Source organism: Vidua macroura, chromosome 1 (assembly GCF_024509145.1).
Source record: "Vidua macroura isolate BioBank_ID:100142 chromosome 1, ASM2450914v1, whole genome shotgun sequence".
In the NCBI taxonomy this organism is placed as follows: Eukaryota; Metazoa; Chordata; class Aves; order Passeriformes; family Viduidae; genus Vidua; species Vidua macroura.
In genome coordinates this window covers 531,895-559,668 of record NC_071571.1, presented here as the reverse complement: position 1 = coordinate 559,668, position 27,774 = coordinate 531,895, and the positions used below count along the sequence as shown (strand labels likewise).

At 71.3% G+C, this 27,774-nt stretch overlaps 2 protein-coding genes across 4 annotated transcripts; one reads left to right on the top strand and one right to left on the bottom strand.

Annotated features, from left to right (window-relative positions):
* Positions 1-132: 132 nt before the first annotated feature.
* Positions 133-23,894, bottom strand: KCNH2 (potassium voltage-gated channel subfamily H member 2). Of its 3 annotated transcripts, XM_053985061.1 has the most exons (16): positions 23,752-23,893; positions 22,556-22,786; positions 19,278-19,442; positions 18,276-18,734; positions 17,564-17,778; positions 8,620-9,045; positions 7,868-8,022; positions 7,644-7,729; positions 5,149-5,348; positions 4,540-4,792; positions 3,816-4,009; positions 3,321-3,420; positions 2,992-3,237; positions 2,264-2,441; positions 1,841-2,003; positions 133-1,534 (listed from the first exon to the last, which is right to left on the bottom strand). In XM_053985061.1, exons 1-16 carry the CDS (start codon positions 23,825-23,827, stop codon positions 1,373-1,375), a joined length of 3,309 nt encoding a protein of 1,102 aa, XP_053841036.1. In that variant the 5' UTR covers positions 23,828-23,893; the 3' UTR covers positions 133-1,372. The 3 variants fall into 3 exon arrangements, with proteins under 3 accessions (XP_053841036.1, XP_053841032.1, XP_053841023.1); XM_053985057.1 differs by having other exon boundaries at positions 3,888-4,009; positions 7,644-8,022; positions 23,752-23,894; XM_053985048.1 differs by having other exon boundaries at positions 7,644-8,022; positions 23,752-23,892.
* On the top strand, positions 23,840-27,763 carry LOC128812376 (collagen alpha-1(I) chain-like). The gene is made up of 4 exons (XM_053986741.1): positions 23,840-24,246; positions 24,296-24,830; positions 25,962-26,214; positions 26,712-27,763. Exons 1-4 carry the CDS (start codon positions 23,840-23,842, stop codon positions 27,761-27,763), a joined length of 2,247 nt encoding a protein of 748 aa, XP_053842716.1.
* The last annotated feature ends 11 nt before the right edge of the window (positions 27,764-27,774 follow it).

Genomic DNA, 27,774 nt, shown 5'->3' with positions numbered 1-27,774 from the left:
GTCCCCGTGTCTCTGCCAATGCTGCGGCCACCAGGATGCCCCAACCAGTCCCCATTGTCACAACGTTTAATCACGGTGACATCCGAGGTCATTGTCCCTCCCCCTTAGCTCTCAGGTGGTGACACACAGAGCCGGGGGTCTCTGTCTGGTTTATTGGGGGCACCTACGCGGGGGTGACATGCAGGGGTGACATGGGACAAACACGGCACACGCTACGGGGCGGCCGGGCAGCGGCAGCCCCTCGAGCCCTGCGTCCCCCTCCCTGTGCGTGGGGTGACAGTGCCACGCGTCACCCGGCTGTGCGGGGGGAGCGGCCGGGGGCTCGGGGGACGCGCGGCCCGGCCGGGCGGGAAGGGGCACACGGAGGGTCCCGACCCTCCCTCAGCCGGGCCGTCCCTGGGAACACGGAGGGGCACACACGGAGCCACCGGCCCCGCCCGCGACTGGGGGGTCCTGGCGGGGGGACACGGCGGGGGGACACACACACACACACACACACGGACGGGGGGGCAACACGCGTGTCCCAGCGCAGCGGGACCCCCCGACACACACGTGACGTCCTGGGGACAGGACCCGGGGACACACCTGTGCACACCTGTGCACACACACACCTGTGCACCCCCCCGCCGCCCCGGGGCTCGGGGAGGAGGAGGAGGAGGAGGAGGAGGAGGAGGAGGAGGAGGAGGAGGAAGAGCAGCACAGTCTGACAGTCCGGGGCAGGGGGCCCCAGGGTGAGGCGGGATAACGGGGGGGTCCCGGCGGCTCCGAGTTCCCCCGCTGGCCGCCGGCACCGAGGGCAGTGTCCATGGGGCAGTGGCCGGAGCCCCGGCGGGCCGGGCCGGGGGAGGGCTCTGGGGACCCCACGGCTGCGGGATCTGTGCCCCCACCTTTTGGGGTCAGGGGTCCCAGGGCTCTGGGTGTCCCGCGGCCTGGGCTTTGGGGGTCCCACATGCTGGGGACAGGGGTCCCGCGGCCCCGGGGGTCCCACGTGCCAGGCTCCAGGGGTCCCAGGTGCCAGGGTGCGGGGCTCCGAGGACTCTGGGGGTCACACATTCCGGGGCTGGGGGTCCCAGGGCTCCAGGACTTCCAGGGCTCCGGGGCTCCCAGGGTCCAGAGCCAGGGATCCTGTGGCTCCGGGGGTCCTGGGTCGTGGCGTCCAGGGCTGCGGGCCGAGGGGTCCCACGTGCCGGGGTCCAGGGCTCCCACACTCCGGGGTCAGGGGTCCCACGTCCTGGGCTTTGGGGGTCCCGTGTCTCGGGGTCTGGGGACTCCAGGGCTCCCACGTCCTGGGGTCCGAGGGCTCCGGGGGTCCCGCTTTCCGGGGTCGGGGGTCCCGTGGCTCCGGGGGTCCCGCCGCGCCCCGGCGCTCCCATTAGCTGCCGGGGTCGGAGCAGTGTCTCTGGAGCGGGGGGGTCCCCGGGGGGGTCCCCGCGGGGGGGGGCAGCGCCCCGGGCAGGGAGCGGCGCCGCGGGGGGGGCGGCTCCAGCAGCAGCACCACGTCCGGGGGGTCCGGGGCGCGCGGGGGGCGCGGGACCTGCGGAACAGGGGGTCGGTGTGGGGGGGCACCGCCACCCCGCACCGGGGCTCGGGGTGCCCCCCCACTACCGGCACCCCTAGGGGGTGACCCCCGCGCACAGAGGGGCAGGAGGACGCGGGCGGCGGGCACAGGAGGGCGGCACCCCCAGCCCGGGGGGCTCAGGGGTGACCCCAGCCCACGATGGACAGCAGGACGAAGGGATGCCCCCCGAACCAGGCACACCCCCAGCCCGGGGGGCTCGGGGGTGACCCCAGCCCACAGAGCCCGGCAGTGGAACACCCCCAAACGCCCGGGGTCCCTCACCTGAGCGAGCGGCCGGATGGGGGTGACGGGCAGGGCGGGGGGCAGCGGCCCCGGGGGGGGCTGGTGCGGGGAGGTCACGGCGCTGTAGGCGGGGGGCACCGGCACCTGGCGCTGCAGCAGGTGCACGATGGAGGAGATGTCCGTGCTCAGCCGCGATTCCAGCCTGCAACAGCCGTGTGCGAGCGGGGCCACGACGGGATGAGACGTGCGACCCCCCCAGCCCACCCCCACCGGCCCCCCAGGACCCCCATCCCTGTCCCACCCATCTCTCAGGTGGCTCGGGGGGCTCAGCTTGGGCTGGGGGTCTCCCCTTGCTTCTTTTCCTCTCAGGGCTCTCCGGACCCCTTTGGCAGTGGGGGGGCTCCCATGGGGTCCCACTGGCCTAAGCCCCCCCCGGGTCCCACCTGAGCCCCCCAGATTTACCTGTTGAGCTGTTTTTGGAGCACATCCAAGCGGGATTCCAGGTCGGAGCGCTGGCGGCGGGTCAGGGTCGGGGGGGGATTTGGGGGGGGCCCGTGGGAACAACGGGGGAGCTCCTGGTACTGGCGGCCCCGGGTGTCACCCCAAAAACTGAAGATGTTGGAGACCCCCGAGAAGGCGCCTGGAAAAGGAGGGGAGTGAATGGGTTTGGGGGGGTTGTGAAATGAGGGGAGAGGTTTTGGGGATCCAGGGAACTGGGGGAGGGGTGGGGAGGGGGGCTGGGGCTTTTGGGGGGGCTCCACAGCCTCAAACAGGGAGGGGAAGGTTGGGACCCTCCCTGCCCAACCAGAGACCCCTATCCCCACCTGAGGGGGTGCAGGGGCAGTTGAGGGGGAGGGCTGAGAATGGGGGGGGTTCAAGGTTTGGGGGGGAGCTCTGGAACCCTGAGTGAGGAGAGCAGCAGTGGGGAACCCCCACCCCACCCCAACTTTCACCTGGAGGGCTCCAGGGGTGCAGGGGCAGTGTGAGAGGGGGGTCAGGGGCTGGGGAGCCAGGGAGTGCTGCAGTTTTTGGGGGGTCTGCAGGACCCTGAGTGGGGAGGGAAGGAATGAAGGGGAGCACAGGGGAGCAGTGGCGCTGGACAGGGGATGGGGGCTGGGGCAGGGCTGGGGACAGCAGTGCCAGGGTTTTGGGGCATCCTCTGAGCCCCCAGCCCGAGCCCCCTGACCCACCTGAGAGGGGGTTGCACATATCGCTGCCCTCTCGCTCCTCGGGCTCGGGGGGAGCCGGGGGGGCACTGCGGAACGGGGACAGCGCGGTGGCCCCCGGAGGGGGCGCGGGGGGCTCCTCCTCGTCACTGGAGCCGCAGCTGGAGCGGCTGGGGGGGTCCCACTCGGCCGGGCCTCGGGGGGCTCCGGGGGCTTGGCCCCCCCCGCCGTCCCCCCGCAGCGCCCGGGACTCCTCGGGAGTGGGGGCATCTGCAGGGGACAGAGCGGGGTCAGGGCCGGGCCACCGAGACCCTGGGGTCACCCCCGGGGGTCCCGGCCCCCCCGACCCCCACCTTTCTCGGGGCGCCGGCGGAAGGACAGCTTGCGGCGCCGGAGCCGGGAGAAGCCTCCGTCCAGCTCGTCGCTGCCCGGGGAGCCGGGGATCATGTTGGTCTGCGGGGACACGGGGGGCACAGTCGGGGGGCTGCCGGACCCCTCCCGCTCCTTCAGGACCCCCCCAGAGCTCTCAGCCCCTCACAATTTGCTCAGCGCCCCCTCCCTTGCCCAGGACCCCCAGCCCTTCTCGGGGCTCTCCTGGCCTGCTCAGAATCCCTCCAGACTGCTTGAAACCCCTCAACAACCTGCTCCAAACTCCCCCAGCTTCCTCACGACTCCCAGTTTGCTCAGGACCCTCCGAACTGCTCAGGACCCCCCTCAGCTTCCTCTGAACCCCCTTATTTGGCCGGGACCACCAATTTTCCAGGACCCCCCGGTTCACTTGGACCTCCCGGCTTGCTCAGGACCTCCCATTCTGGAACCCCACCCCCCCCCCCCGGGCCCCCCCTCACGTCGCGCAGGTTGAAGGTGATCTCGAGGGTGCCCCAGAAGCGGTCGGAGAACTCGGGGTACATGTCCAGCACCTCGAGCAGGTCCTCTCGCAGGATCTTGTGCAGGTCGCAGTAGGTGAGCGCCCGAACGTCCGCCCGCGACTTCCCGGGCCGGGCGTGCAGGTGCAGCGGCTCCCCGAAGGTGTCGTTCTTACCTGCCGGGTGCGGGGGTCACGGGGGGTGCGGGGGCTCCGCGGGTCCCTGCCCTGCCCCGGCCACCCCTGCGGCTCCCAGAGGTGTCCTTCTGACCTGGGGGAGCCGGGGGGGACACCCGGAAGGGAGGGAGGGGTCACCTCGGGGCACTCGGCTGTGACCAGGGCTGAGGGGAACCCCCGGGGGCACTCAAGGTGAGCCCAGAGCTGGGGGGCTCCGGGAGGTGCAGGAGTCACTTGGCGTGCCCGGGAGCCAGGGTGTCAGCGGGGGGACACTCAGGTTGTGCACAGGACTGGGGGGTCCCCAAGAGGCGGGGGTCAGTATGCGGCTTCCCCAGCACTGGGGGGTCCCGGGATGGGGGGGGATCCCTCGGGAGGCAGGTGGGGTGTCACCCGAGGAGCAGCGGGGGGTCTCCAGGAGATGGGGTGTCACCCTGGGGGCACCAGGACCGGGTGACGCCACAGGACCCCCGAAGGCAGCGGCTGCCCCGTGGGGCACCGCGGGACCCCCGGTGCCGCTTCTGGGGGCTCACCCAGGATGGCGACCACGACGTCGCCGCGCAGGATCTCGATGGAGCCGCGGGAGATGAAGTAGAGCGCGGTGAGCACGTCCCCGGCGTGCACCAGCGTGTCCCCGGGGGGCGCGTGAGTCGTCTTGAACTTCATGGCCAGCGCCCGCAGGCAGCCCTTGGTGGCCCCCCGGAACGGGGCGCAGTTCTGCAGCAGGCTGCGGTTCAGGTGCAGGCAGATGTCGGCCTGCAGGCACTCGGGGAACCCCTTCAGCACCTGGGGGGCACCGGGGGGGTCACAGGGGGGCACAGCGCTTTGGGGGTCCCAGGGGTCAGGGGCGTGGCAGGCTTTAGGGGTCCCGGAGGGTCTCGCCACGGTCACGCCGATGCCGCTGGTGCAGGACCAGGTGAGCTGGAAGTGCTCCCTGAGGAGGGGGGGCTGAGGGCCGGGGGGGGGTTCAGGGGTCCCACGGGATTTTGGGGTACTTTTGGGGTTTTTCAGGGGTCTCACCGCATTCATGTCAATGCTGCTGGTGCAGGACCAGGCGTGCTGGAAGAGGAGCTGCGGGCCGGGGGGGGTTCAGGGGTCCCATGGAGGTTTGGGGTGTTTTTGGGGTTCCTCGGGGGTCTCACCGCGTTCATGTCGATGCCGTTGGTGTAGGACCAGGCGTGCTGGAAGTACTCCTCGAGGCGCTGGCGCAGCGGGTTGGGGATCTGGTGGAAGCGGATGAACTCGCGCACCCGCAGCATCTGCGTGTGGTAGCGCGCCGTGCCCGAGTACAGCCGCTGGATGATGGCCGACACGTTCCCGAAGATGCTGGCGTACATCAGCGCTGGGGGGGGGGGCACGGTCAGGGCGGCTCTGCGCCCCCGAGCCCCCCAAACCTCCCCTGCCACCCCCCAGGCCGGGGGTGCGGGGTCCCCGTGTCCCCAGGTACGAGCACCGGGTGGTGGCCGAGGTGCTCCCGAAGATGCTGCAGTGCTGGGGGGGCACGTCGGGGGGCTCTGCACCCCCAAACCCCCACAAAGCTCCTCAAACCCCCCAGTGCTGCCAGGGCTGTAGTGTGGGGTACCCATCATCGTGGAGGGTGCCCACTGTCATGGGGTCCCCAGGGTCACCGGGGGTCCCCACTGTCACAGGGGGGTGTCCATCACCACAGAGTGCCCTTTGTCACGGGGGTCCCATCAGCACAGGAGCTGCCATCATCACGGGAGTGTCCCCATCTTCACGGGAGTGCCCCGCGTCACAGTGGTCCCCACCACCACAAGGGTTTCCCACTGTCACTGGGCCCCACAATCGTGAGGGTCCCCATTGTCATGGAGGGGCGTCATCGTCACGGTGGTGCCAAGAGTCCTCAAGGGAATTCTCAGATGCCTAAGCCCACCCGTTCCCCAGCACTGCCAAGGCCACCACTGACCATGTCCCCAAGTGCCACATCCACAGGGCTTTTAAATCCCTGCGGGGATGGGGAACCACCCCTGCCCTGGGCAGCTGTGCCAGGGCTGGAGAGCCCTTTCCAGGAGGAACATTCCCAAAATCCACCCTGAGCCTCCCCTGGCCCAGCCTGAGGCCGTTCCCTCTCCTCCTGTCCCTGTTCCCTGGAGCAGAGCCCGACCCCCCCGGCTGTCCCCTCCTGTCAGGAGCTGTGCAGAGCCACAAGGTCCCCCCTGAGCCTCCTTTTCTCCAGGCTGAGCCCCTTCCCAGCTCCCTCAGCCCCTCCTGGGGCTCCAGCCCCTTCCCAGCTCCATTCCCTGGACATGCTCCAGCCCCTCCAGGGCTCCCCTGTGGGGAGGGGCCCAGAGCTGCCCCCGGGATTCCAGGGGGGTCCCTCAGCAGGGCCAGCACAGGGGACAGTCCCTGCCCTGGGCTGTGCCCACACCGGGGCTGGCACAGGGGACAGTCCCTGCCCTGGCCTGTGCCCACACCGGGGCTGGCACAGGGGACAGTCCCTGCCCTGGGCTGTGCCCACACCGGGGCCAGCACAGGGGACAGTCCCTGCCCTGGGCTGTGCCCACACCGGGGCTGGCACAGCCCAGGGGCCGTCGGCCTCTTGCCCACCTGGGCACCCCTGGGCTTGTGTCCAGCCACTGTCACCAGCCCCTGTGCCCGGCCTGGGGGTTCCATGGGGCTGGTGTGACCCACAGGTGTCCCCTGCCCATGGGTCTCGGCAGAGCCTCCTGTCCCCCAGCAGAGCCACATCCCAGCCAGCTGTGTCACCTGAGGACAGGCCACGAGGGGCCCCCGACCCCCAGAGCATCGGTGAAGGCGTCAAACAGGGCTGGCCCCAAAACTGAGCCTGGGGGTGCTCCTACAGCCCCCCTGTGCGTGGGTACAGGCACAGGTGTCACACACAGGTGTGAGGTTATACACACAGGTATGCACACACACACACAGGTTTGCACACTCACAGGAGCGTGGATACACATACACAGGTGTGTACACACACACATAGAGGTGTGCACACTCACAGGGGTGTGGATACACACATAGAGGTGTGCACACTCGTACACACACAGGTGTCACTCACAGGTGTGCACACTCACACACAGGTGTGCACACTCACACAGAGGTGTGCACACTCATAGGTGTGTGGATACACACATAGAGGTGTGCACACTCGTACACACACAGGTGTCACTCACAGGTGTGCACACTCACACACACACACAGAGGTGTGCACACTCATAGGTGTGTGGATACACACATAGAGGTGTGCACACGCATACACACACAGGTGTCACTCACAGGTGTGCACACACACACACACAGAGGTGTGCACACTCACACACAGGTGTGCACACTCATAGGTGTGTGGATACACACATAGAGGTGTGCACACACACACACACAGGTGTCACTCACAGGTGTGCACACTCACACACACACAGAGGTGTGCACACACTCACACACACACAGGTGTGCACACTCACAGGTGCTCTCACACCCCATGGCCACTGACATCCCACCAGCCTGATGCAGACGGAGAAGATCCTCCTGGAGCTGGTGTTGGGGTGGGGTGGCCAAGGCCCCGGGGCTCTCGCACACCTGGCTGCACACGCGGGTGCTCACGCACGCTCACACAGCTCGTCACACCCGCGCAGGCGCCCTCGCTCCCCGGGGCACTCACATCCGATCAGCATGACGCAGATGGAGAAGATCTTCTCGGAGTTGGTGTTGGGGGACACGTTGCCGAAGCCGACGCTGGTGAGGCTGCTGAAGGTGAAGTAGAGCGCGGTGACGTACTTGTCCTTGATGGAGGGCCCGAAGCTGCCGTTGAGGGGCTTGCCGATCTGCTGTCCCAGCGCGTGCAGCCAGCCCGTGCGCTGCCCCTCCACGTTGCCGATGGCGTACCAGATGCAGGCCAGCCAGTGGGCGATGAGGGCGAAGGTGCACATGAGCAGGAAGAGCACGGCCGCGCCGTACTCTGAGTAGCGGTCCAGCTTCCGCGCCACCCGCACCAGCCGCAGCAGCCGCGCCGTCTTCAGCAGCCCGATGAGCGTCGTGGTCTGGGCAACGGCAGGGAAAGGGTTACAGGGGGCGCGGATGCCCCGGGGACCCACAGAAGGGTGAGGGGGCTTCCCTGCTCTCTCCCCATGTCAGCAGCCCCAGCAGCGTCGTTGTCTGGGGGACGGGAAAAAGCGGGGGGCGACAGTGAAGAGACACCCTCAGAACCCCAGAAGGGTGGGGGCTCCCTGCCCCAAGCCAGGCACCCCCATTCTAGGGGTCTCCTCCTGCCCCAGGTGCCCCCCAGGGTGAAGGTGTGTGGGGAGGGAGGTCACCAGGACAGCAGAGCCAGAGAGCGCCCACAGATCCCTGGAAGGGCAGAGGCTGCCATGAGCCCCTGCCCCTCTCCCCATATCAGCCCCAGGTGTCCCACCCGGAGCAAAGGTGCTCCGGGAAGGAGGCCTGGGGGGTCACCAGGGGCACTGGTGGTGCATGCGGGACCCCCAGGCACTCCCCACGGGAGGACCCAGCACCCAGGAACAGCACCCACCCCCCCAACATCCACCCCAGCAGTGGGTGCACAGGTGGGACCCCCAGCGCAGAACAGCACTGCGCAGCCAGCGCGGCTGGCACCCCCGCACCCTGTGTCCCCGTGTCACCTCCTCGGAGCCAGAGCCGAAGATGAGCAGGTCGAAGGGGATGGCGGCCACCATGTCGATGAGGAACCAGCCCTTGAAGTAGTGGATGGCGATCTTGGCGGGGTGGCTGACCACCTCCTCGTTGGAGTTGACGTAGGTGGTGCGGAAGTTGATGAGGATGTCGATGATGAACATGATGTCCACGATGAGGTCCACCACGTTGAGGGGGCTGCAGGAGTAGCCGCACTGGTGCTGCTGGGCCTCCTCGGAGTCACTGAGCAGGAAGGCGGCCGAGTAGGGCGTGAAGATGGCCGTGTAGATGACCAGCAGCAGGATCAGCCAGTCCCACACGGCCTTGAAGGGGCTGTAGTGCAGGATGGTCCAGCGGTGGATGCGCGGCGCCTGCAGCTTGTACTCGGGGAGCACGTCGGCACCCAGGGACAGCACCTGGGCCGGGGCACACACGGGGCTCAGTCCTGCACCCCAGCACCCCACAGGACTGAGCCCCTGCGACCCCAGCCCCCGAGCGATGTGGTGCCAGGGGCCGTGGCTCGGTGGCCTTGCCCACGGTGGGTCAGGGCCGGGTGTTGGCCGTGGTGGGTCAGTGCTGGACCCAGCGGTTCTGGGGGGCCTTTACAGCTTCAGCAGTTCTGTGACTCTCTGGGGTGCGGCGGGACCCCAAAAAGGGCAAGGAAGGGGGTGTGGGGGGCTGCAGGGGGGCGGTGCTGCTGCAGGGCTCAGACCCCCAGCCTGGGGGGAGGTGGGCACCTGGGTCAGGGGCCTTGGGTCAGCACTGGACCTCGTGGTTCTAAAGGTCCTTCCCAAAAACAACGGTTCTGTGACTCTGGGGGTGCAGAGGGACCCCAGCACAGGCGATGGGGGGGGTGCAGGGACACCACCACGTGTGACCAGGGGTGCCAGGGCAACAGCTAGAGGGCACAGGGGGGAAAAAGCCCCCCACACCACAGAGCTGCCCCACAACCCCCTCCTGCCCCACAAATACCAGCAGGGCAGCTCCCACCCCAAACACCCACAGACACGATGCTGCCCCGTGTCCCCAGCCGTGGCCACCCCCATCGGGGGGCACGGCCTCCCCCTGGCATTTCCATCTGGAGGGCACAGACCCCTCCCCACGTGCCAGTCCCTGTGCAGAACACCCGCACGTCCTGGGGGGCACAACCTCAGGGGTCTTTGTGGGGTCTTGGTCATCCTTGGGGGTGCCTGGGGGTGGTCTACAGGGTCCATCACCAAGCACAGCCCCACAGCAAGGGTGGGAGGTGACAGGGGGTGACCCACGGCCCCCCCCGTCCTGTGTCCCACAGGGTCACCGCCTCCCTTCTGCCCTGTGGGGGTCACAGTCCCCCTGCACCGCTGGGGGGTCTCCTTGCCCCTCCAGACCCACCGTGGGGCTTCATCTGCTGCTGCCCCACAGGGAGGGGATGGCTACCACCCCCCCCCCCCGCCCCATTGGCCCCCCAGCCCCGAGGGCACCCCTGTGAAGGCCGGGGTGCCCCCATCACACAGAGCCAGAGCTTTATGTAAGCCCCCAAACCCTCCCGAGCAGGTGCCGAGGACACGGCCCGAGGCTCCCACAGCCACCGCCAGGTCTGGGGTGGGCACAGAGCCCCCCCCGCGGCACCCCCGCCCCCCTTGCCGGGTGCCCGGGGGGCGCGGAAGGGCGGTACCGGTACCTTCTCCTCCTGTCCGTGCCCAGTGCCATCGCGGCGGAGCCCCAGGCAGGCGCTGCAGAGGGGGACCCCGGGCATGGGGCAGGGCCCGGGGGGCGGCCCGGGCCGGGGGGGGCGCAGGGGAGGCGCCCGGGAACTCCTGCAGCAGCTGCAGGAGCGCGGGCAGCATCCTCGGGGCGGGCAGCAGGGGTCAGCCCCCGCCGGCCCGGGGGTGCCAGGGACCCCCCCACCCCGGGCCCGTGCCCATTGTGTGCCCGGGGACCCCCGGCGGCAGCGGGGACCCCCGGCGGCAGCGGGGACCCCCGGCGCGGTGCGCGCCAGCCGCGCTCCGCCGGAGCAGACAGGAATTATTGGGGCGGAAATTTTTCCCAGGCTGCTCCGCTGCTGCTGCCACGGCCAGGGCCAGGGCAGCCCCCCCCGGCCCCCCCACCGCCCCCCCCGGCACGGGGACACACCGCGGGGTCGGCGACACTGCTGCCGCTGTGGGTGCCCACACGCGACACGGCACGGGGTGGGACGTGTCACAACCCCCCCGCAGCCCCCGGGCACCGCCACGGCACCCACACCTGGCCCAGGTGTGCGGGGAGAGCGCTGTCCACGCACCGAGCAGCGGCTCAGGGCCCACACTGCCACAGGGACACGCCGGGCACGTCCCCGAGCCGCGCGGGGCCTCAGGCTGGGGTGCGGTTCCCATCCTGCGGGCGCAGCCAAACGTGTGCCCCCCCGGGACACGGGCCATGTCGCCTCTGTCCCCAGGGGCCACCAGCCGCGGAGGCCTCGTGGGGCAGCGGGAGCGGCCATGGGGCGATGGGACATGCGGTGCTGGGAACACACGGCGACACGGCTGGGGCACAGGGTGACGGCACCGGGACGCGGTGACACGCGGTGACAGGGGGACACGTGGTGACACACACAGCGACAGAGGCACGCAGCCCCAGGGACACGGAGCGGCGGCACTGGGACACACGGCGGTGCTGCTGGCACACGTGGTGACAGTGCCGGGACACACGGTGACACGCGATGACAGCACTGGGACACACGGCAGCTCCTGCGTCACAGCCGCCGCCCCCACGCGGGGGATTCCCGTTGCCACCCGTGTCCCCACGCACCGTGTGACGGCGGGACGAGGCCACGCGTGTCCAGCGTGCGGGGGGTCCCCGTTCCCACCCCCTTCCCGGGGGGGCTGCACCCCAACGCCCCCCGTGCCCCAGGCGCGTTCCCCTGGGGGTGTGACGGGGGCCCTGGGGACACGGGGGGGTGGCAGGTACCGTGGCACAGAGCCCCCCCCCCCCCCCGCCGGTGCCAGCCTGGGGGTGTCCCCAGGGAGGTCCCGGAGGGGGACCCCAGCCCCAGAGTGCCCGAGCCCCCCCGGCTGTGCCGGCTGCGGTGTGAGCGGGGGGAGGGGGGGCCCGGGGGGGGCAGCGGGGGAGGGGCGGGCGGGGGGGGGCGGGGGGCGGCTCCAGCCACCAGCCGCTCCTGCCGCTAAATTTATCGCAGCTGCCGCGGCAAAGTGGGACAAATCCCGGCCTGCGGCGTGGGGGCGGGGGGCCCGGGGCCCGCGGAAGGCCCCGGGGGCAGGGGGGGTCCCGCCGGCTCCCGCCCCCCCGACCCGTGTGGCCCCCACGGGCTGGGGGTGGCCCACACGCCCCCCGAACTCGCCCCCACCACGTGACCCCTAACTGGGACCCCCGGCCCTGCAGGAAAGTGGGCAGGGATGGAAGGCACAGGAGAGTGACCAGGACGCCCACTTAGCCACAGCCCCCCAAAATACACCCCCACGCATCAGCCCCACGGATACATCTGTCAACCCCCCCGCGATTCACCGCCCTGCCCCAGCACCTGGTCAGCACCCCCAGTGCAGCCCATGCCGGGTCCCGGGGGTCCCAACCAGGGGCGAGGGACTGTCCTGGCACCCCGTCCCTGTGCCAGTCCCCCGCACGCACGGGAGGGACACGCAGAGCCCCCCCTGACCCCCAGCCGTGGGGCCTGCAGCCCCCCAAGTGGCAGCCCCCGGCCCAGCATGTCCCCAGCCATGGGGACAGTCCCCAGCCCCTCCCCGCCCCCCAGGGCCCCCGTGCCAGCAGGGCTCGGGGGTGCCACGAAGAGGGGCTGGGGACACCCCCCCTCCCCACGCACGGGTGGGACCCCCACCCCTGGCGCGTATGTCAGGACGGGGCCGATATGCGGCGACATCCCGAAGCCCCCGGTGCCACCCCCCCGCCTCGACACCCGTCAGTCACGGTGACACAGATGGCGGCGGTGCCGGTGACACGTTCGGCAACACGCGGCGACACGTCCCGCCCTGGTGACGCGTCCCCGACACCTGCGGTGACACCGCCACCCCCCCGCCCCCCCGGGACACCCGGCGCCGCACCTGCCTCGACCCAGACACCTGCGCCCACGGCGCACCCCAAATACCCGGGCCGGGACAGGGGGAGGCCCGGCACCCCCCGACAGCCCCCCGACACCCTGACTGACCCCCTGCACCCGGGCCCCCACCCCTGCCCCAGCAGGGACCCCACAGCCAGGGAGCCCCAAATCCTGCCCCAGCAGGGACCTCACAGCCACAGCGCCCCAAATCTGCTCCAGCAGGGACCCCACAGCCAGGAAGCCCCAAATCCTGCCCCAGCAGGGACCTCACAGCCACAGCGCCCCAAATCTGCTCCAGCAGGGACCCCACAGCCACAGTGCCCCAAATCCTGCCCCAGTAGGGACCCCACAGCCACAGTGCCCCAAATCCTGCCCCAGCAGGGACCTCACAGCCACAGAGCCCCAAATCTGCTCCAGCAGGGACCCCACAGCCAGAGAGCCCCAAATCCTGCCCCAGTAGGGACCTCACAGCCAGAGAGCCCTAAATCCTGCCCCAGCAGGGACCCCACAGCCAGAGAGCCCCAAATCTGCTCCAGCAGGGACCCCACAGCCACAGCGCCCCAAATCCTGCCCCAGTAGGGACCAGCACCCACAGGCACCCAACACCAGCACTGGCAGGTACATGCAGGGACCCCCAAGGCCCCCATGGGCACCCAGCACTTGCCCTGGCAGGTACCCCTCACCTTCCTGGGTACCCGACACCTGCTGGGGTTCCCCACATGGGCCCTAACCAGGCCCTGGCACCCACCCAATGCCCCACCAGGGTCTAAGACCCCCAGACCTCACAAACCTGAACACTGACACCCACCTTGTCACTGACCCTGAGGCGCTGGGAGCCGCGGGGACACCCCCAGCCAGACGGACACTGACCCCCCACGACATCCCTGTCACCCTGCAGGTGTCACCCGATGTGGTCACCACCAGGGCAGCATCAGCTATCAGCCAGGTGACCCCAGACCACCGTGGGGACACCCCAACACAGGAGACACCCCAATAGTACAGACATCCCGAGGCTGGGGAGCCCCCCCACGTTCCCCTCCCCGCACTGCTGTCCCCCCGGGGTGGCATCGGGGCTACTCACGGCGCTGAGCTGCGGCGTCGCAGCACCCTCGGGACCCCCCGACATGGGCACAGGGGACACAGGGCCGCCCTGGGCGGGCAGCGACAGTGGCACCCGCTGCCTGTGGCACCCGTGGCAGGGTGGGAGACAAGCCCCGTGACAGGGTGACGTCCCTGTGGGACGGGGTGACGTCCCTGGGGGCGGTGCGCCCGCCCCAGCTCCGACCCCTACCCGGTGACGCTGGCACTGACCCACACCCACCCCAAAGCCACGGGCCACTGGCAAGGGAACGGCTGCGAGGACCACCTGGGACACACTGGGGACCACCTGGGACACACTGGGGACCACCTGGGACACAGCAGAGGCCGCGCCAGCCACGGGCAGTTACCCCTCGCCACACCACAAGCCACCATGGCACAGCTGGACGCAGCACCGGCCCGGCCACGGCACCAGGTGGGCAGTGGGGACCCGTGAGGGTCCCCCAACCCCCCGGGAGGCACTGGGGGACCCCAGATCCCCCTGGACCCCCAGAATCGCCCACCACAACCACCAGTGCCCCCCCCACCCCAAGCGCGGGGGCACTCCCGGTACCCCACACCCCCTCAGGGCAGGATGAGCCACAGGAGCCTCTTCCCCAGCGGGGGACACTCCAGGCCTCCTCGGGCCCCCCAGCCCCCCGCAGCCCCTCAGAGCCGCCTGCTGCGACCCCCAGTGCCAACCCCGCTCCGCGTCCCCCATCCCGGCGTGGGGACACCCCCGGGACCCCGCACCCACGCGTGGCACGATAAATTGCGGGTCCCTGTTCCCGCCGCGGGGGGAAACCCCCCCCCCCCCCCGAAAATCCCGGGACCACCAAACCCATCCAAACACTCCGGCCAGGATCCCCGGTGCCCGTCCCCCTCCCCCCCATCCCGGCATGGGGAGACCCCCGTGCCCGCGTGCTGTGGGACGACAGCGGGGCCCCGTTTCCGCCGCGGGGGGACCCTCAGAGCCCCCCGGTGCCCCTCAGAGCCGCCTGCAGCCCCACCGCTGTCCCCAGCGCTCCATCCCCTCCCTCCCGGCATGGGGACAGCCCCGGGACGCTGTGGGCGCGCACGGTGAAAAGACAATGGGACCCCGATCCCCCAGCGGGGGGACCCTCCGCAGAGCCCCCAGATCCCCCCGGCGACCCCCAGAGCCGCCCCGCACGACCCGCGGTGCCCGCCCGCTCCGTTTCCCCCACGCCGGCGGGGGACGCCCCCGGGACCCCGAGCCCACGTGCGGCGGCGCAAACCGTGGGTCCCATTTTCCCTCCCGGTAAGAACCGCCGCGACCCCCGGCTCCCCCCGGCCTCCCCGCGCATCCCGTACCGCCAGGACGCGCCCCCGACCGGCCCGTACCTCCTGTGCCACCAGGCTGGACACCCGCACGGCCCGGCGGACCCGCTCCCGCCGCTCCCCGTCGGGGCGGTCGCCGCGGTCGCCGCTGTCGCGCCGCGCCGGGGCCATGGCCGCGCTCCGGGGGTCCCCGCGCTCCCCCCGCCGCCCCCGGCCCTGCGCGCGGCAGATGGAGCGGGGCGGGACCCCCCGAGCCCTCCCCGCCGCTCGCCCCCGCCGGGCCCCCCCCGGCTCCAGCCGTCGCCACTCCCCGGAGGAGGGACCGGGAGCGCCCGGGAACGGCCCCGCGGGGACACCGGGGCGAGGTGGGGCACGGGGGTCCGCGGAGCCGGTGCCTTCCCCGTCTGCTCCACCGACACCCCCTGTCCCCGCTGCCAGCTGCCACCTGCGGCCCCCCGGGCCCCGCGAGGGATCCCCCCAAGTGTGACTCGCACAGCCCTGTCACAGCGGGATGGGGACGGGGACGATGACGGGGATGGGGACAGCGGTGGTGGCGACAAGGACAGTGATGGTGGGGACACGGACAGTGACGGGCACACGGACAGTGACGGTAGCGGTGAGCTGGCCCTGGCAGCCCCGGCTGATTCACGGCTCCCGGTGTCCCCGCGTCCCTGGCCACTGCCCAGCCCTGGCAGTGCCCCACGGCTGCGCCCGCCCGGCCCCCCCCCCGGGCACCCCCAGCCCCAGTGAGAGGGACCTGGGGGGCAGCGCCCTCGGCCACCCAGCCGGTGCCAGCGGGGCCGGGGTCGGCAGGACTCGTCCCGCAGTGGGGGTCCCTGGTGTCCCCAGCAGCCAGCGACGCCCCAGTGACACGCCCTGGCTGGTGGCACCGCCGGGTCCCCACACACCCTGAGTGGGTCTGGGGTCCCCCAGCCCTATCCTGCCCCACCCAGGGATCCCCTCCAGAACGGACCAGGAGTTCCCGGGGGTCCCATGAGCCGTGGGGATGTCAAGGACACCCCAGCCACACCAGGCCCCTGTCACTGTCACCCAGCACGCGGTGACCTTGACGGGCGCTTGGCTCCGGCCCCGCGGGTGAATCACGGTGCCGCTGCAGGGACACTCTGTCCCCCAGTGCCACCGACCCGAGAGGCGTCGCCGTGCCCGAGCCGGGGACAGCCCCACGCCCCCAGCTGCCGCACCCCCTGTGTCCGTGTCCCCGGTTCCGCCCGACCGCACAGCACCGGGGCACCCCGAGAATCCCTCGCCGTGCCGGGGGGCAGAGCCCGGCCCGGTGACCGCAGCCGTGCTCCCCGTGTCCCCTCATGGCCCCCGCGGCAACGGCGGGGGAAGTGAGAGCGCAGCGTCACCCTGGCGGCACAATTAATCACGGCCGAGGCAATCAAGAGGTTCCGTGAGGAGCTGGGGGGGTCGGGGGTGCGGCGTGAGGGGGGTGCCACCCCACAGAAGGGTCCCTCCAGCCCACAGAGGGTCCCCCCGCCCCACCGAGGGCCCTGCGGCTGCTCCAGCACCAGCGCGGGGAGCGCCCGGAGCCCGGCAGCGGGGCCTGGAGCTCCGGGTGGGAACGGGGGTCCCCACGGGGCCCCTCACGTGTGCGGGCAGGTGCGGGGCCGGGGGGACCCGAGGCGCTCGGGCAGATGCGCCGGGGCTGCTCCGTCCCCCGCCAGCTGCCGGGGACCCCGGGGACAGCCCCGGCCGGGGCTGCGCGGGAGGCTTGGGGACACCGCGGGGAGGGACAGACGGCGGGGCCCCCACCCCGCACAGCCCTCCGGGGATGCCCGGAGCCGCCGACCCCCCCCCCCGGATCATTAGCGGAGGGAAATCAGGGTGTAATTAAGCGGCGCCTCCTGCTCCCGCGGCAGATGGCGGTTACACAACGGGCCGCGGATTAGCGGCGGCCGCCAGCGCCTGGCACCCGGCAGGCACGGCACCGGGGCGAGGGGCACCGGGGCACTGGCGGTGTCTGCCCCCCTGCATCTCGCTTGGAGCCCTCCAGGGACCGTCCTGGGCCCGAGCGCCCCCAGCCACGGCACCCACTGCCCCAGAACAGCACGGTCACAACCCCCGGCCAGTCCTCCCAGAGCCACCTTGGCACTGCTCGGTCACTTTGGCACCACCTGGACACTTCTGGCATCACCCGGTCACTTTGGCACCACTCGGGCACCTCCAGCACTGCCTGGACATCTTGTCACTGCTCGGACACTTTGTCACTGCTCGGCCATCTTGGCGCAGCCTGGCCACATCACTGACATTGTCCGGACGCCCTGGTACAACCCAGCCATCTCTGCACCACGTGCCACCTCTGGCACCTCCTGGGCACCTGGCGTCACCTGGCCACCTCCCAGCAGCACCTGCCCACTATGGTAACCTTTGTCACCACTTGGCCACCTCTGGCACCTCCAGCATCACCCAGTCAGCCCCCACCCAACTCCAGGGCCTTCCACAGCCCCCAGGGCTCAGCTGTGTGACGTATGTCACCTGTGTCCCCTGTCCCCCCGTCCGGGTCTCACCTGTGTGACCTTCTCGGTGACGTTGTGGGTGCGGTCGCGCAGTTTGGTGGGGGCAATGATGGGCCGGGGGGCCGGGGGCGGGGCCAGGAGCCCCCCCGGCTGCAGGTCCATGAAGTTGAGGGTGATCTGGGGGATGCGGCCGATGGCCCGGAACCGCGCCAGGTCCGAGTCCGACGTGGAGTTGAGCAGCGCGCTGCGCACGGCGGCCACCGCGCCTGCGGGGGGGACACGCCGTCACCACGGCACGGGGACTGTCACACACACCCCGGATCCGCAGGGCAGCTCCCACAGCTCCCCAGGGCTCCCCGGGCAGGGGTCCCACGGGCCCCGGGGGGATCCCACAGCTCCCAGGTTGGGGGCCCATGGCAGGTGAAGGGAATGCGGAGCCCCGGGGCGGGGGCAGACCCCCAGCCGTGTGCCAGCGGCCGCAGGGACCTGCAGAGCTGCTCTCAGTTACCTTTAACATCATTACAATAATTGTCCCTTATCTTAATACGCTTAACGAGCTCTGGGGCCAACGAGGCGACTCCCGAGGTGATTCCCAGGGTGACTCCACCCCGTGGCTCAGGGGGGCTAGGAGGGTCTTGGTGGTGATGGGGGGGGTCCCCAGCCCCTGCTGTGGGGCAGTGGGATGGGGGTCACCAGGGTCTCTGGCTGTGGCTGCCCCGTGTCCCCAGCACCCATGGCTGTCCCCGTGCCCGCGTGACCGTACCGGTGCTGGAGCCGCGGTGCAGGCCGGCACCGGCGCTGGCGTGGCGGCTGTGGCAGCGCTTGTCCCCGTCACCCTTCATGGCCTCGATGTCATCGACGGACGACGCCCGGCGAAGGCTGCGGAGGCTCTCCCGGGACCGGCGCTCCCGGGAGCGGCTCCTGGCCAGGCTGTGGTTGGCGAAGGCCAGCGCCAGGCGCTCGGCCCGCGGGGACGACTGCGTCACCGGCGGCTCGGGGTCCCCCATCAGCGCCGCCTCGTCCTCGGGACGGTCCCCAACACCGGGCTCCAGCGAGGATGAGGCGTCCTCAGGGCCCGAGTCGCTGGCAGGCAGGGCGGGGTCCGTGGCCAGCGGGTCCGTGACCCCCGGGTCCACGACCACCACGTCGGGCGGCTCGGGGGGCAGCGACTGGCGGCTGCCCGTGAGCGCCAGCAGCTTCAGCCGCAGGGACCGGCTGCGTCCTGGGGGAGGGACAGGGCTGGGTCAGGCCTGGCCTTGGGGTCAGGGTCAGGACCCAGCTCCAAATCCCCCCATCCCCAAATCCCCACATCCCCAAATCCCCTGCTTCAGCCACAGGGATCAGCTGCACCCTGGAGTCAGGGTTGGGGCCAGGGGCAGGGTCGGATCCCCCCTCCCCACGGTGCTGCCCGCTCTCCCCACGCGCCCCATAGCAACACCTGGCACATGGGGTCAGCAGGACACGAGCTGCCACCAGCCCGGCAGCACTGACCCCACTCCCCTGCAGGAACCCAGGAGGAGGGTGTGACCCGGTGTCCCTGTCCCCCCACACCTGGGGGTGACCTGGTGTCCCTGTCCCTGGGGGTGACCTGGTGTCCCTGTCCCCCCACACCTGGGGGTGACCCGGTGTCCCTGTCCCTGGGGGTGACCCAGTGTCCCTGTCCCCCCACACCTAAGGGTGACCTGGTGTCCCTGTCTCCCTGTACCTGGGGGTGACCCGGTGTCCCTGTCCCCGGGGGTGACCCGGTGTCCCTGTCCCCCCGCACCTGCAGGGCCCCAGGGGGCCGGGGTGACCCAGTGGTTGGTGCTGGGGGTCGGGGCCTCGCCGGGCTCAGGCTCCCTCACGGCCTCGAAGTTGAGGATGAACATGATGACGGTGCCATCCTCGTTCTTCACTGGCACCACGTCCACCAGGCACGGGAAGGAGCTGCCTGCAGGGAGAGGGGGTCAGTGGCACGGGGGGGTGGCACCCCCACCCGTGAGGGCATCCCTGCCCTGCCTGGCCCCAAACATCCCGGGAGACTCTGCCCCTGTCCCTGCTGGGCTCCCCCTCCTGGGGAGCACCCCCTGCCGCCCCCCCATTCCTGCTGAACCCCCTTCCTGCCCCCCCGGGATCACCCCGCCTGCCCCCCAACACTGACTCCACCAGACAGCCCCACTGCAGCTGCACCGCGGGGGGAAACTGAGGCACGTTAGGGCGGGGGTGTCCCCATTTCTCCCCCAAATGTCGTGGCGTGTCTGTGCGTGGGCAGCGGCACCGGGGGGGCCACGGGGGGCTCTGGGGGTGCCGGGCAGGGTTAAGCCGCTCAGAACTCGTTAACAGCTGTGGCGTTAATCCGGTGCCACAGCTGGGGGGGGAATGGGGGTGGTCAGGGCAGCCCGGGGCAACCTCTGGGGGATGGGGGGGGGGGGGGCATCCTGCTCCCCCCCCGGCACCCCAAGGGGACCCTGGGGGGACACAGCTGGGTGGTGCCAGGGGGACACGTGGGTGACGCCAAAGCACCACGTCCCCCGCTGACGGTGTCCCCCCGGCTGGCGCCGGGCCCGGCAGCCTGGCACGGCGGGTGCCAGCTGGCACTGTCCCGGCTCCCGTGCCCGCGGCGGGGGGATTCCCTGACGCACGTGGGGCCGCGGGCCGGGGGCCAGCACAGGGTGGCCCCGGGCTCCCGTGGGGTCCTCGCCGAGCCACCGCCGCGAGGGGACTGGTGCCACCGCGCCGTGGGCACTGCCCCGCCGGCTCCATCCACCCCCGCGGGAATCTTGAGGCCCCCAAGGCCCCAAGGTCCCGCTGCCTGATGGGGGCTGGTCCCGGGGCGGGGGCCATGGGGGCACCGCAGTGGCAGAGGTGCACCCCACGCTGCAATGGAACCCGCCCCCCTCGCCCCCCTCACCCTAAGTGCACCTCCCCTGGCCAGAGCTGCGCCCCAAATCCCCCCGCACCCCCACACTGCACCCCAGCACCCCAGGACCAGCACCGGGAGCCCCAAAGCAGGGGGACCCCCCTGTCCCCCCATCCCTGCACCCCCCTACCGCACCCACTGCCCTGGGACCTGCACCCCTGCACCGAGGAGCCACCTGCACCCCCAGGCTTGCAGCCAGGCTGGGGACACCCCTCTGGCACAGGGGGGACCCCCACACCCCGAGGTGTCACCGTGACAAGGCCCCGATTCGGCCCTCGGCCGCTCCCGCCCTGCACCAACACCGGGGGCCACGCACAGGGGGACCCCAAAGGCCACAGCAGCAGCCGGGGGCGTCTGTGCCCCCTCCCTGCCCCCCATCCAGCCTGGGGTCCCTGAGGTGTCCCTACAGGGACACAGGTGCCCCACGGGCGCCGTGACCTCCCCGCGTCCCCGGCACCATAAACAACACGTCGCAAAGACAAATGGCTGCAGCAGCGGTGGCGACGCGGCGGCTCCACCGCGGCTCCAGCGCGGCTCCAGCGCGGCTCCGGGGATCGGGACGCAGCACCGGGGACCGGGACACACTAGGGGCTCGCGGTGGTGGGGCTGCAGGGCGGCAGTGGGCACCACAACACGATGCCGAGGACACCCGTGGAATGGCAGCGACACCGGGAGCACCGGGCATGCCGGAGCCACCGGCAACGAGGTCCCTGCCCCACGGTGCCTGGGGGTCCCAGTGCAGGGAGTGGAACCCCCCCAGCAGCCTCACACAGTGGCTGGTAGCACGGTGGTATGGGGAGGAGACCCCCGCGGTGGCGTCACTGCAGCCCCCAGGGCCGGCAGCCCCGCAGCAGCCTCTGGCCAAGGGGCCCAGGACACCCAGGACACCCCAGATCCAGGGCTAACTCACTGCCCAGGGTCCCACCCCCATCCCGAGGGTCCCCATGGACTGCCCCTGTCCCGGTGGGGGCTCCCAGAGCACCCCCAGAGCCCTCACCACACTTCCCCATGGGCCCCACAGAAGCTCCCGAGGGCTGGGACCCCTCATCCCTTCTGAGAACCCCCATCCCACCTCTCCCTGGCAGCACGTGAGGGCTGGTAAGGGGTGAGACCCCCACGCTGCTCGGGGGGCAGAGTTGGGGGTGTCGAGGTCTCTGGGGACCCAAGGCAGGCCCCAGGCAGGAGCCCCATTTCCCCCGCGCCTGTGGCACAGCCGGTGGCACCCGGCAGGCCGATCAGTGCCACCCTAACGAGGGCTCAACGCAGGCCCCAGGGGGACACCCACGCCCACCTGTGCCCCACAGCCCGGCACTGCGCAGTCCGAGGGGCACGGGGCGCGCCAGGCACAGCCCCTGCAGGACGAGGGTGCCAGGGCCAGGAGTGGTGCCTCTGGCCCCGGCCCACCTCCCAGGGCTCCCGGGGCCACGGTGGCTCCGCACGGCGCCGTGGCCACGCCGGCAGCTGGCACCAGCTTTGTTTACTCCAGCACCGGAACCGGGGCCGTGTGCCCAGAGCTGGGACAGCTGTGGTGACAGCCGGGACACCTGGCACTGGCACGGGGCCACGGTGAGGGGAAGCACCAGCACAACCAACGCGGGGAGCCGGCCTGGCTGTGCGGGGCACAGCTCCCACCGCCCGGCACAGGGACCCCCGGGACGCCACCTGCCCGGTTGTTCCACACAACCCCGCAGGGATGGTGGCACTGTGACGCCAGCTCAGCGCACTCCTCCCCTGTCCTTGCTCCAGGTGACACAGCCCCCTGCGTGCCCTTCTGCGGGGGATCACCGCACCCCACAACCCCGGGCCCACAACATGCGGCTCCCTGGGGCCCCACCTGGTGGCCACCATGGCATCAGGAAGGGCGGGGGACTCGCAGGGTGCTGGTGCCCATCTGGAGCCACCAGGGCCAGGCTGGGAGCCATCACGGTTCTGGAGAGCGCTGCGAACCCCCGGGGGTGTCAGCGTCCCCTGGGTTCCCACCTGTGCCAACAGCTCCTGCCAGCCAGCGCCGTCCCTGTGCCTGCTGTCCCCGGGGGGGTCCCCAGGGGGGTCAGTACCATCCTTGGGCAGAGGCAGCTCTGCACCTTGCGCTCCCGCAGCCCTGCTGTCCCCGCTGTCCCCTGCCCGCGGCGCGGGGTCCGTACCATCCTTGCGGTAGAAGCAGATCTCCACCTTGCGCTCCTCGGCGCCCAGCAGGGCCTGGGCGATCTGGGCGGCGGCGCGGCGCTGGGTGCGGGGCCCGTGCAGGAAGTCGCAGGTGCTGGGCTGCTGCATCACCTCGGCCCGCGAGTACCCGCAGAGCCGGCAGAACCCCTCGTTGCAGTAGATCACGGCGCAGTTCTCCACGCGCGCGTTCCCGATGATGAACTTGCGGCCTGGCGGGAGAGGGGCGGGCGGCTCAGGCCGGAGCAGCCCTGGCCCAGGGCGGGGGTCCTGTACACCCCTCCAGCCACGGCTCTGGGCTCCCCAGGGACACGCAGGCCATGAGTCGTCCTGCTCGCTCCCCAGGGAGCCCCTGAGCTGGCGGCATCACCACCGTGGGGACCCCGGAACTGTTGGGACCCCTCCATCGCAGGGACCCCAAAACCACGGGGACGCAGGGGCTCCCAGCACTGCAGGGACCCCACAACAGTAGGGACTCAGGGATCCATCCCCACAACTGCAGAGACCCCTTGGGGACACCACTACCATGGGGACCCTGGGACCGCCACCACCCCACCCTGAGGGCAGTGATCAGACCCCCGAGCACAGCCTGTCCCCCCAGCAGGGTGACACCCCCCCAGCCCGACCCACGGGCAGCACTCCCCCCACATCACCGCCCTGTCTCCAGCCTGGGGGATGCTCAGGGCCCGACCCCAGAGAGGCGATGGGAACCCCCAGATTTTCAGTCTCCCGGGGCCCCCACTCTGCCAGGTGCCCCTGCACCGGCTGCCGGGCAGTGCGGGGGGGCACAGGCCAGTGGGACCCCCAGTCCCTCAGCAGCCTGAGCTGGTGGTGGGGGCTCCACACCTCGGGGACTGTGGGGAAGCCCCAGTTCTGGCACCCCAGAGCCAGGGGCTGCTGGAGGGCAGGGCGGGCAGGAATCCCCCACCAGCCAGCTTTGTCCCCGTCACCCCAAGCCCACCTGGAGCCGGGGACTCCCGGACGCCAGGGCGAGCAGGGTCCCTCCCTGCCGGGCTTGTCCCCGTCACCTCAAACGCACCCAGGGCCACGGTCCCCTCACTGCCCTCCCCGCCTGCTGCTCCCCGGTGCTTCCCGATCCCCTCCCCGGGCGCTCCCCCCGCGCAGCTCCCCCTCGGGGCCCCCAGGTCCCCCCCCCCCCCCGGTCCCCCCCACTCACTCTGCCCCTCGAACTTGCGGATGATGGTGTCCAGGAAGGTGTTCTGGGGGGCGACGTGCCCCCGCCGCACCGGCATCGTGCCGGGCCCATGGGCAGCGCCGGCGGGGCGGGGGGGCCGGGGGCCGGGGGGGGGCCCCGCGCCGCGGGGGGTCCCGCTGCCCTTGAGCCAAGGACGGCGCCGCTCCGGGGGGGGGCCCCGGGGACCGGGGGGGGCCCTCCCGGCCCGGGGCCGCCGGGGCCGGACCCCGCCCGCCCCGGTGCGGAGCTGCGGGGCCGGGGGGGGGGGGTCCGGGGCGGGGAGCCGGAGGGGGGGCGGCGGGGCCGGGCCCCCCCCGCTCTACCCGCCCGGTGCGCGCCGCGCCATCGGCCTTATTTAGTCACGGAGCGGCCGGGGGGGACCGGGACCCGCCCCGCGCGCTCGGCGCCGCTCGGAACAGGTCGGAACGGTTCGGCTCCGTTCGGAACGGCCGGGCTGAGCCGGGCTCGGCCGGTTCGGTTCGGCGGGGTTCGGCCCGCTTCGGTTCGGTTCGGTTCGGTTCGGCAGGGTCGGCTCGGCCCGGCCCGGTTCGGCCGAGCTCGTGCGTGGCTCGGCTGGGTTCGGCGCGGTTCGGCTGGGCTGGGTTCGGCTGCGCTCGGCTGCACTGGGTTCGGCCGGGCTCGGCTCGGCTCGGCTCCGTTCGGCTAGGCTCGGGCGGGCGCGGCCCGGCTCGGCTCGGGCTGAGCTCGGCTCGGCTCGGCTCGGCTCGGGCGGGTCCGTGCGCTCGGCCCGGCCCGGCCCGGCCCGGCCCGGCGGGCGCTGCGTGTTGACAGCGGGGCCGGGGCGGGGCCAGCGCGGGCGCAGCCAATGGCCGCGGGGGGGCCCGGGACCCCCGCCCCGCCCCGCCCGGGGGCGCCCAGCGGGCCCCTTGGCCCCGCCCCGCCCCGCCCCAGACACGCCCACCGACAGCAGAGCCACGCCCCCTCCCCCGGATCCCCGCAAGGCCCCGCGCCGCCCCCGGCACACCGGGGCACACTCCGGTCCCAGCCCCGCTGGGCAGCGAGGCCGCACGCCCGGACAGGGGGGACACGGGGACACCTGGGTGCGGGAACACAGGACATGGGGACCTGGGGACACTGGGACATGAGGACACCATGGGGACACTGCGTTACCAGGACATCGGGACACTGGGACACAGGGACATGGGGACCTGGGGACACTGGGACATGAGGACACCATGGGGACACTGGGTTACCAGGACATCGGGACACTGGGACACAGGGACATGGGTACATTTAGACACCAAGACACCAGAATAAAGTACAGTGGGACACCAAGACACTGGGACACCGGGATGTGGGGGCGCTGGCGCACCAGGACACGGAGACACGGGGACAGTGGGACACTTGGACACGGGAACACGGGGCCGTGTGGGGCAGCAGCAAAGCATCCACGCACAGCCCCAGCTGGGTCCTGGTGGGAGCCTCCGTGCCCCAGTCCTGCCATCCTGGCCCAGCATCAGCCCCAGTACCAGTCCCAGATCAGCCCTTGTGCTAGGCCGATCCCAGTCTAATCCTAATCTCTATCCAATCCGAATCCTAGTCTCTGTTGTAGTTCTAGTTCCTGTCCCACTCCCAGTCCGGTCCAGTCCCTGTCTCAGCCCAGACCTCATCTAGTCCCTGTCCTGTCCAGTTGTGGTCCCGGTCTCAACCCCAGTCTAGTCACAGTCCCAGTTAAATCCTAATCCCAGTCCCCTTTACAGTCCAGTCCAGTCCCAGTCCGGTCTGGTCCCAGTACCAGTCCCCATCCAGTCCAAATCTCAGTTCCAGTCCAAGTCCAGTCCAAGTCCTGGTCCCAGCTCAAACTCCAGCCCTAGTCCACTTCCAGACCAGTCCAGTTCCTTCACAGTCTAATGCAATCCCAATCCACTCCCCGTCCGTTTCTGGCCCAGTCCTGCTCCCAGTCGCAATCAAAGATCACTCCCAGTCCAGTGAGGGTCTCAGCGCTGTCCCAGTCCAGACCAATCCCAGTCCCAGCCATGGTTCTGGTCCCAGCGCCGATCCCAGTCCCACGTCAGCCCAATCCAGTCCCAGTTCTCTTCCAGTCCTGGTGTCAGTCCCGGTCAGAGCCCAGTCCAGCCCCAGGTCCCAGCGCCAGTTCCGCGCCGTTCCAGTCCGGTCCAGTCTAGTCCCGAGCCTGACGCTGCCCTGGATGCTCCCGGTCTCTGTCCCAGGTGCTGAAAATGGTTCCGGCCCCGGGGCCGCGACCGCAGAGACCGACCGGGGTGACCGGACCCGACTGGACCAACCGGACCCGAACGGCCCCGAATAGACCGAGTGACCCAGCGGGTCCGGCCGGGCGGACTCTGCCACCCGGACCCGACCGGCTCGACCGGCTCGACCGACCGGCTGCGAGCGGCTTTCAGTGGCCACGAACGGACCCGAACGGACCCGAATGGATCGACTGGGACCGACCGGACACAAATGGTTCCACTGGACTGACCAGATGGACCTGATCCGACCAAACGTGACCGGACAGAGCAGACCAAGCAGAGCTCAGCCGAGCCGGGCGGGGGGCTCTGGGGTACGGGGGGGTCTGTGGGGCTGGACGAGGCCGTGGCACAGGGGAGGCTGTGGAATTGGAGGGGCTGTGGGGCGGGAGGAGCTGGAGGGGGGGGTCAAGGCCTGACCCTCATCACCCCCGCCTGCCCCGTGGCCGAGTCCCGCCCCCCGGGCAGGGCGGACGATCGGGTGGGCGCTCTGTCGTGACAGACAGGCCTGTCCCGCCCCACGGCCCGCGGGGGCGGGGAACACCCCCGGGCGGGGGCGGCAAGCCGGGACCCCCCGAGACGGGGTGGTCGAACCCCACTCCGTGTCCCCCCGGGGGTCCCTGCGGCGCCCCCCGGCCCGGCTCTGCCCCCCATGCGATGCCTCGGTCCTGCCCCGCGCCTCCCGGTTACCCCCGCCCCGCTCTCCCCCCGCAGGAAGGAACCGCCGAGCCGGCACCGGGCGCGGTTTCCCGTCGCTGCGTGAGCTGCGGGCTGAGCCCCTCCTCGAACCTCCGGAGGGACTCACCCGCCGGGACCCGGGGGACCCCGGCCCCCCCGCCACCGCCACCCCCCCGCACCCCAACAGCACCCCCGTCCCGGACCCCCAGCCCGCGACCCCCCCGACCCCCGCCCCGCTCCGGGATCACCGTCAGACCCTCCCGCCGACAGCTGGGGTGAACCCCCCATCCCGCGCGGCTTCTCAGAGTGTCCTCCGGGAGGGTCGCGGGGTGCACTCCCCCCTGCACGGTTCCCCCAGGGGGGCTGACCTGGGGGTCCCCGGCAGCGCCCAGCGCGTCAATGGCCGGAAGTGGGTGGAAGCAGCGGGAAATGGGGGGGGTCCCGCAGGACATCCGCCCCACGGCCGGGGGGCTGGGGCCGGCCCGGGAACCCCCGGGGGCATCCACTCGCCCGCTGCAAAGGTGGGGGGGCACGGTGTCCTGTGGCCAGGATGGGGGTCCCTGCCACCACCGCGGCCCCCCAAGGGCTGCGTGTCCTCCATGAGCGTTGTGTCCTCCCTCTGGGTGTCATCGCTGTGTCCCCAGGGTGCCATGGCCACCCCAGAGCCATGTGTATGTTCCCCCGGCGCCGTGCGTGTCCCCCCAGTTCCGTGTCCCCCGCGGGTGCCATGTCCTCTTCAGTGCTGCGTCCCCCCTCTGGCTGCCCTGCGTCCCCCCCAGGGCCACAAATCCCCCCCAGTTCCACGTTCCCCCAGGGCTGTGTCCCACCCGGGTGTCATGTGTGCTCCCAAGTCGCCCCGAGGACCACGTCCTCGCCATGAGTGCCGTGTCCCCCTCTCTGGGTGCCATCGCTCCCTCCCCATGGCCACAAGCCAGGGGGCCGGGGGTCAGATTGGGTTCGATGCCCTCCGCCGGGGTCGCCGGTGTGTCCCACGCCGCGTGGCGGTGGCGGTGACGGTGGAGGTGGCGGTGCCCATTGTGTGCGGGGCGGGGGCGTCGCGGCCTCGTCACCACTTCCCCGGGCAGTAGGAAGCGGGAAG

Bases quoted from the DNA above. Each gene is read 5' to 3' on its own strand.
- KCNH2 (XM_053985048.1), bottom strand. From the start codon at position 23,827: ATGCCGGTGCGGCGGGGGCACGTCGCCCCCCAGAACACCTTCCTGGAC. The intron at 22,787-23,751 runs GTGAGTGGGGGG...CTCTCCCGCCAG, and splicing joins CCGCAAGTTCGAGGGGCAGA to GCCGCAAGTTCATCATCGGG. The intron at 18,735-19,277 runs GTGCGGGGGGAC...TCCCTCCCCCAG, and splicing joins GGCCCCCTGGGGCCCTGCAG to GACGCAGCCGGTCCCTGCGG.
- LOC128812376 (XM_053986741.1), top strand. From the start codon at position 23,840: ATGGGCAGCGCCGGCGGGGCGGGGGGGCCGGGGGCCGGGGGGGGGCCC. The intron at 24,247-24,295 runs GTTCGGCGGGGT...TCGGTTCGGCAG, and splicing joins AGCCGGGCTCGGCCGGTTCG to GGTCGGCTCGGCCCGGCCCG. The intron at 26,215-26,711 runs GTTCCACTGGAC...CTCCCCCCGCAG, and splicing joins GGACCGACCGGACACAAATG to GAAGGAACCGCCGAGCCGGC.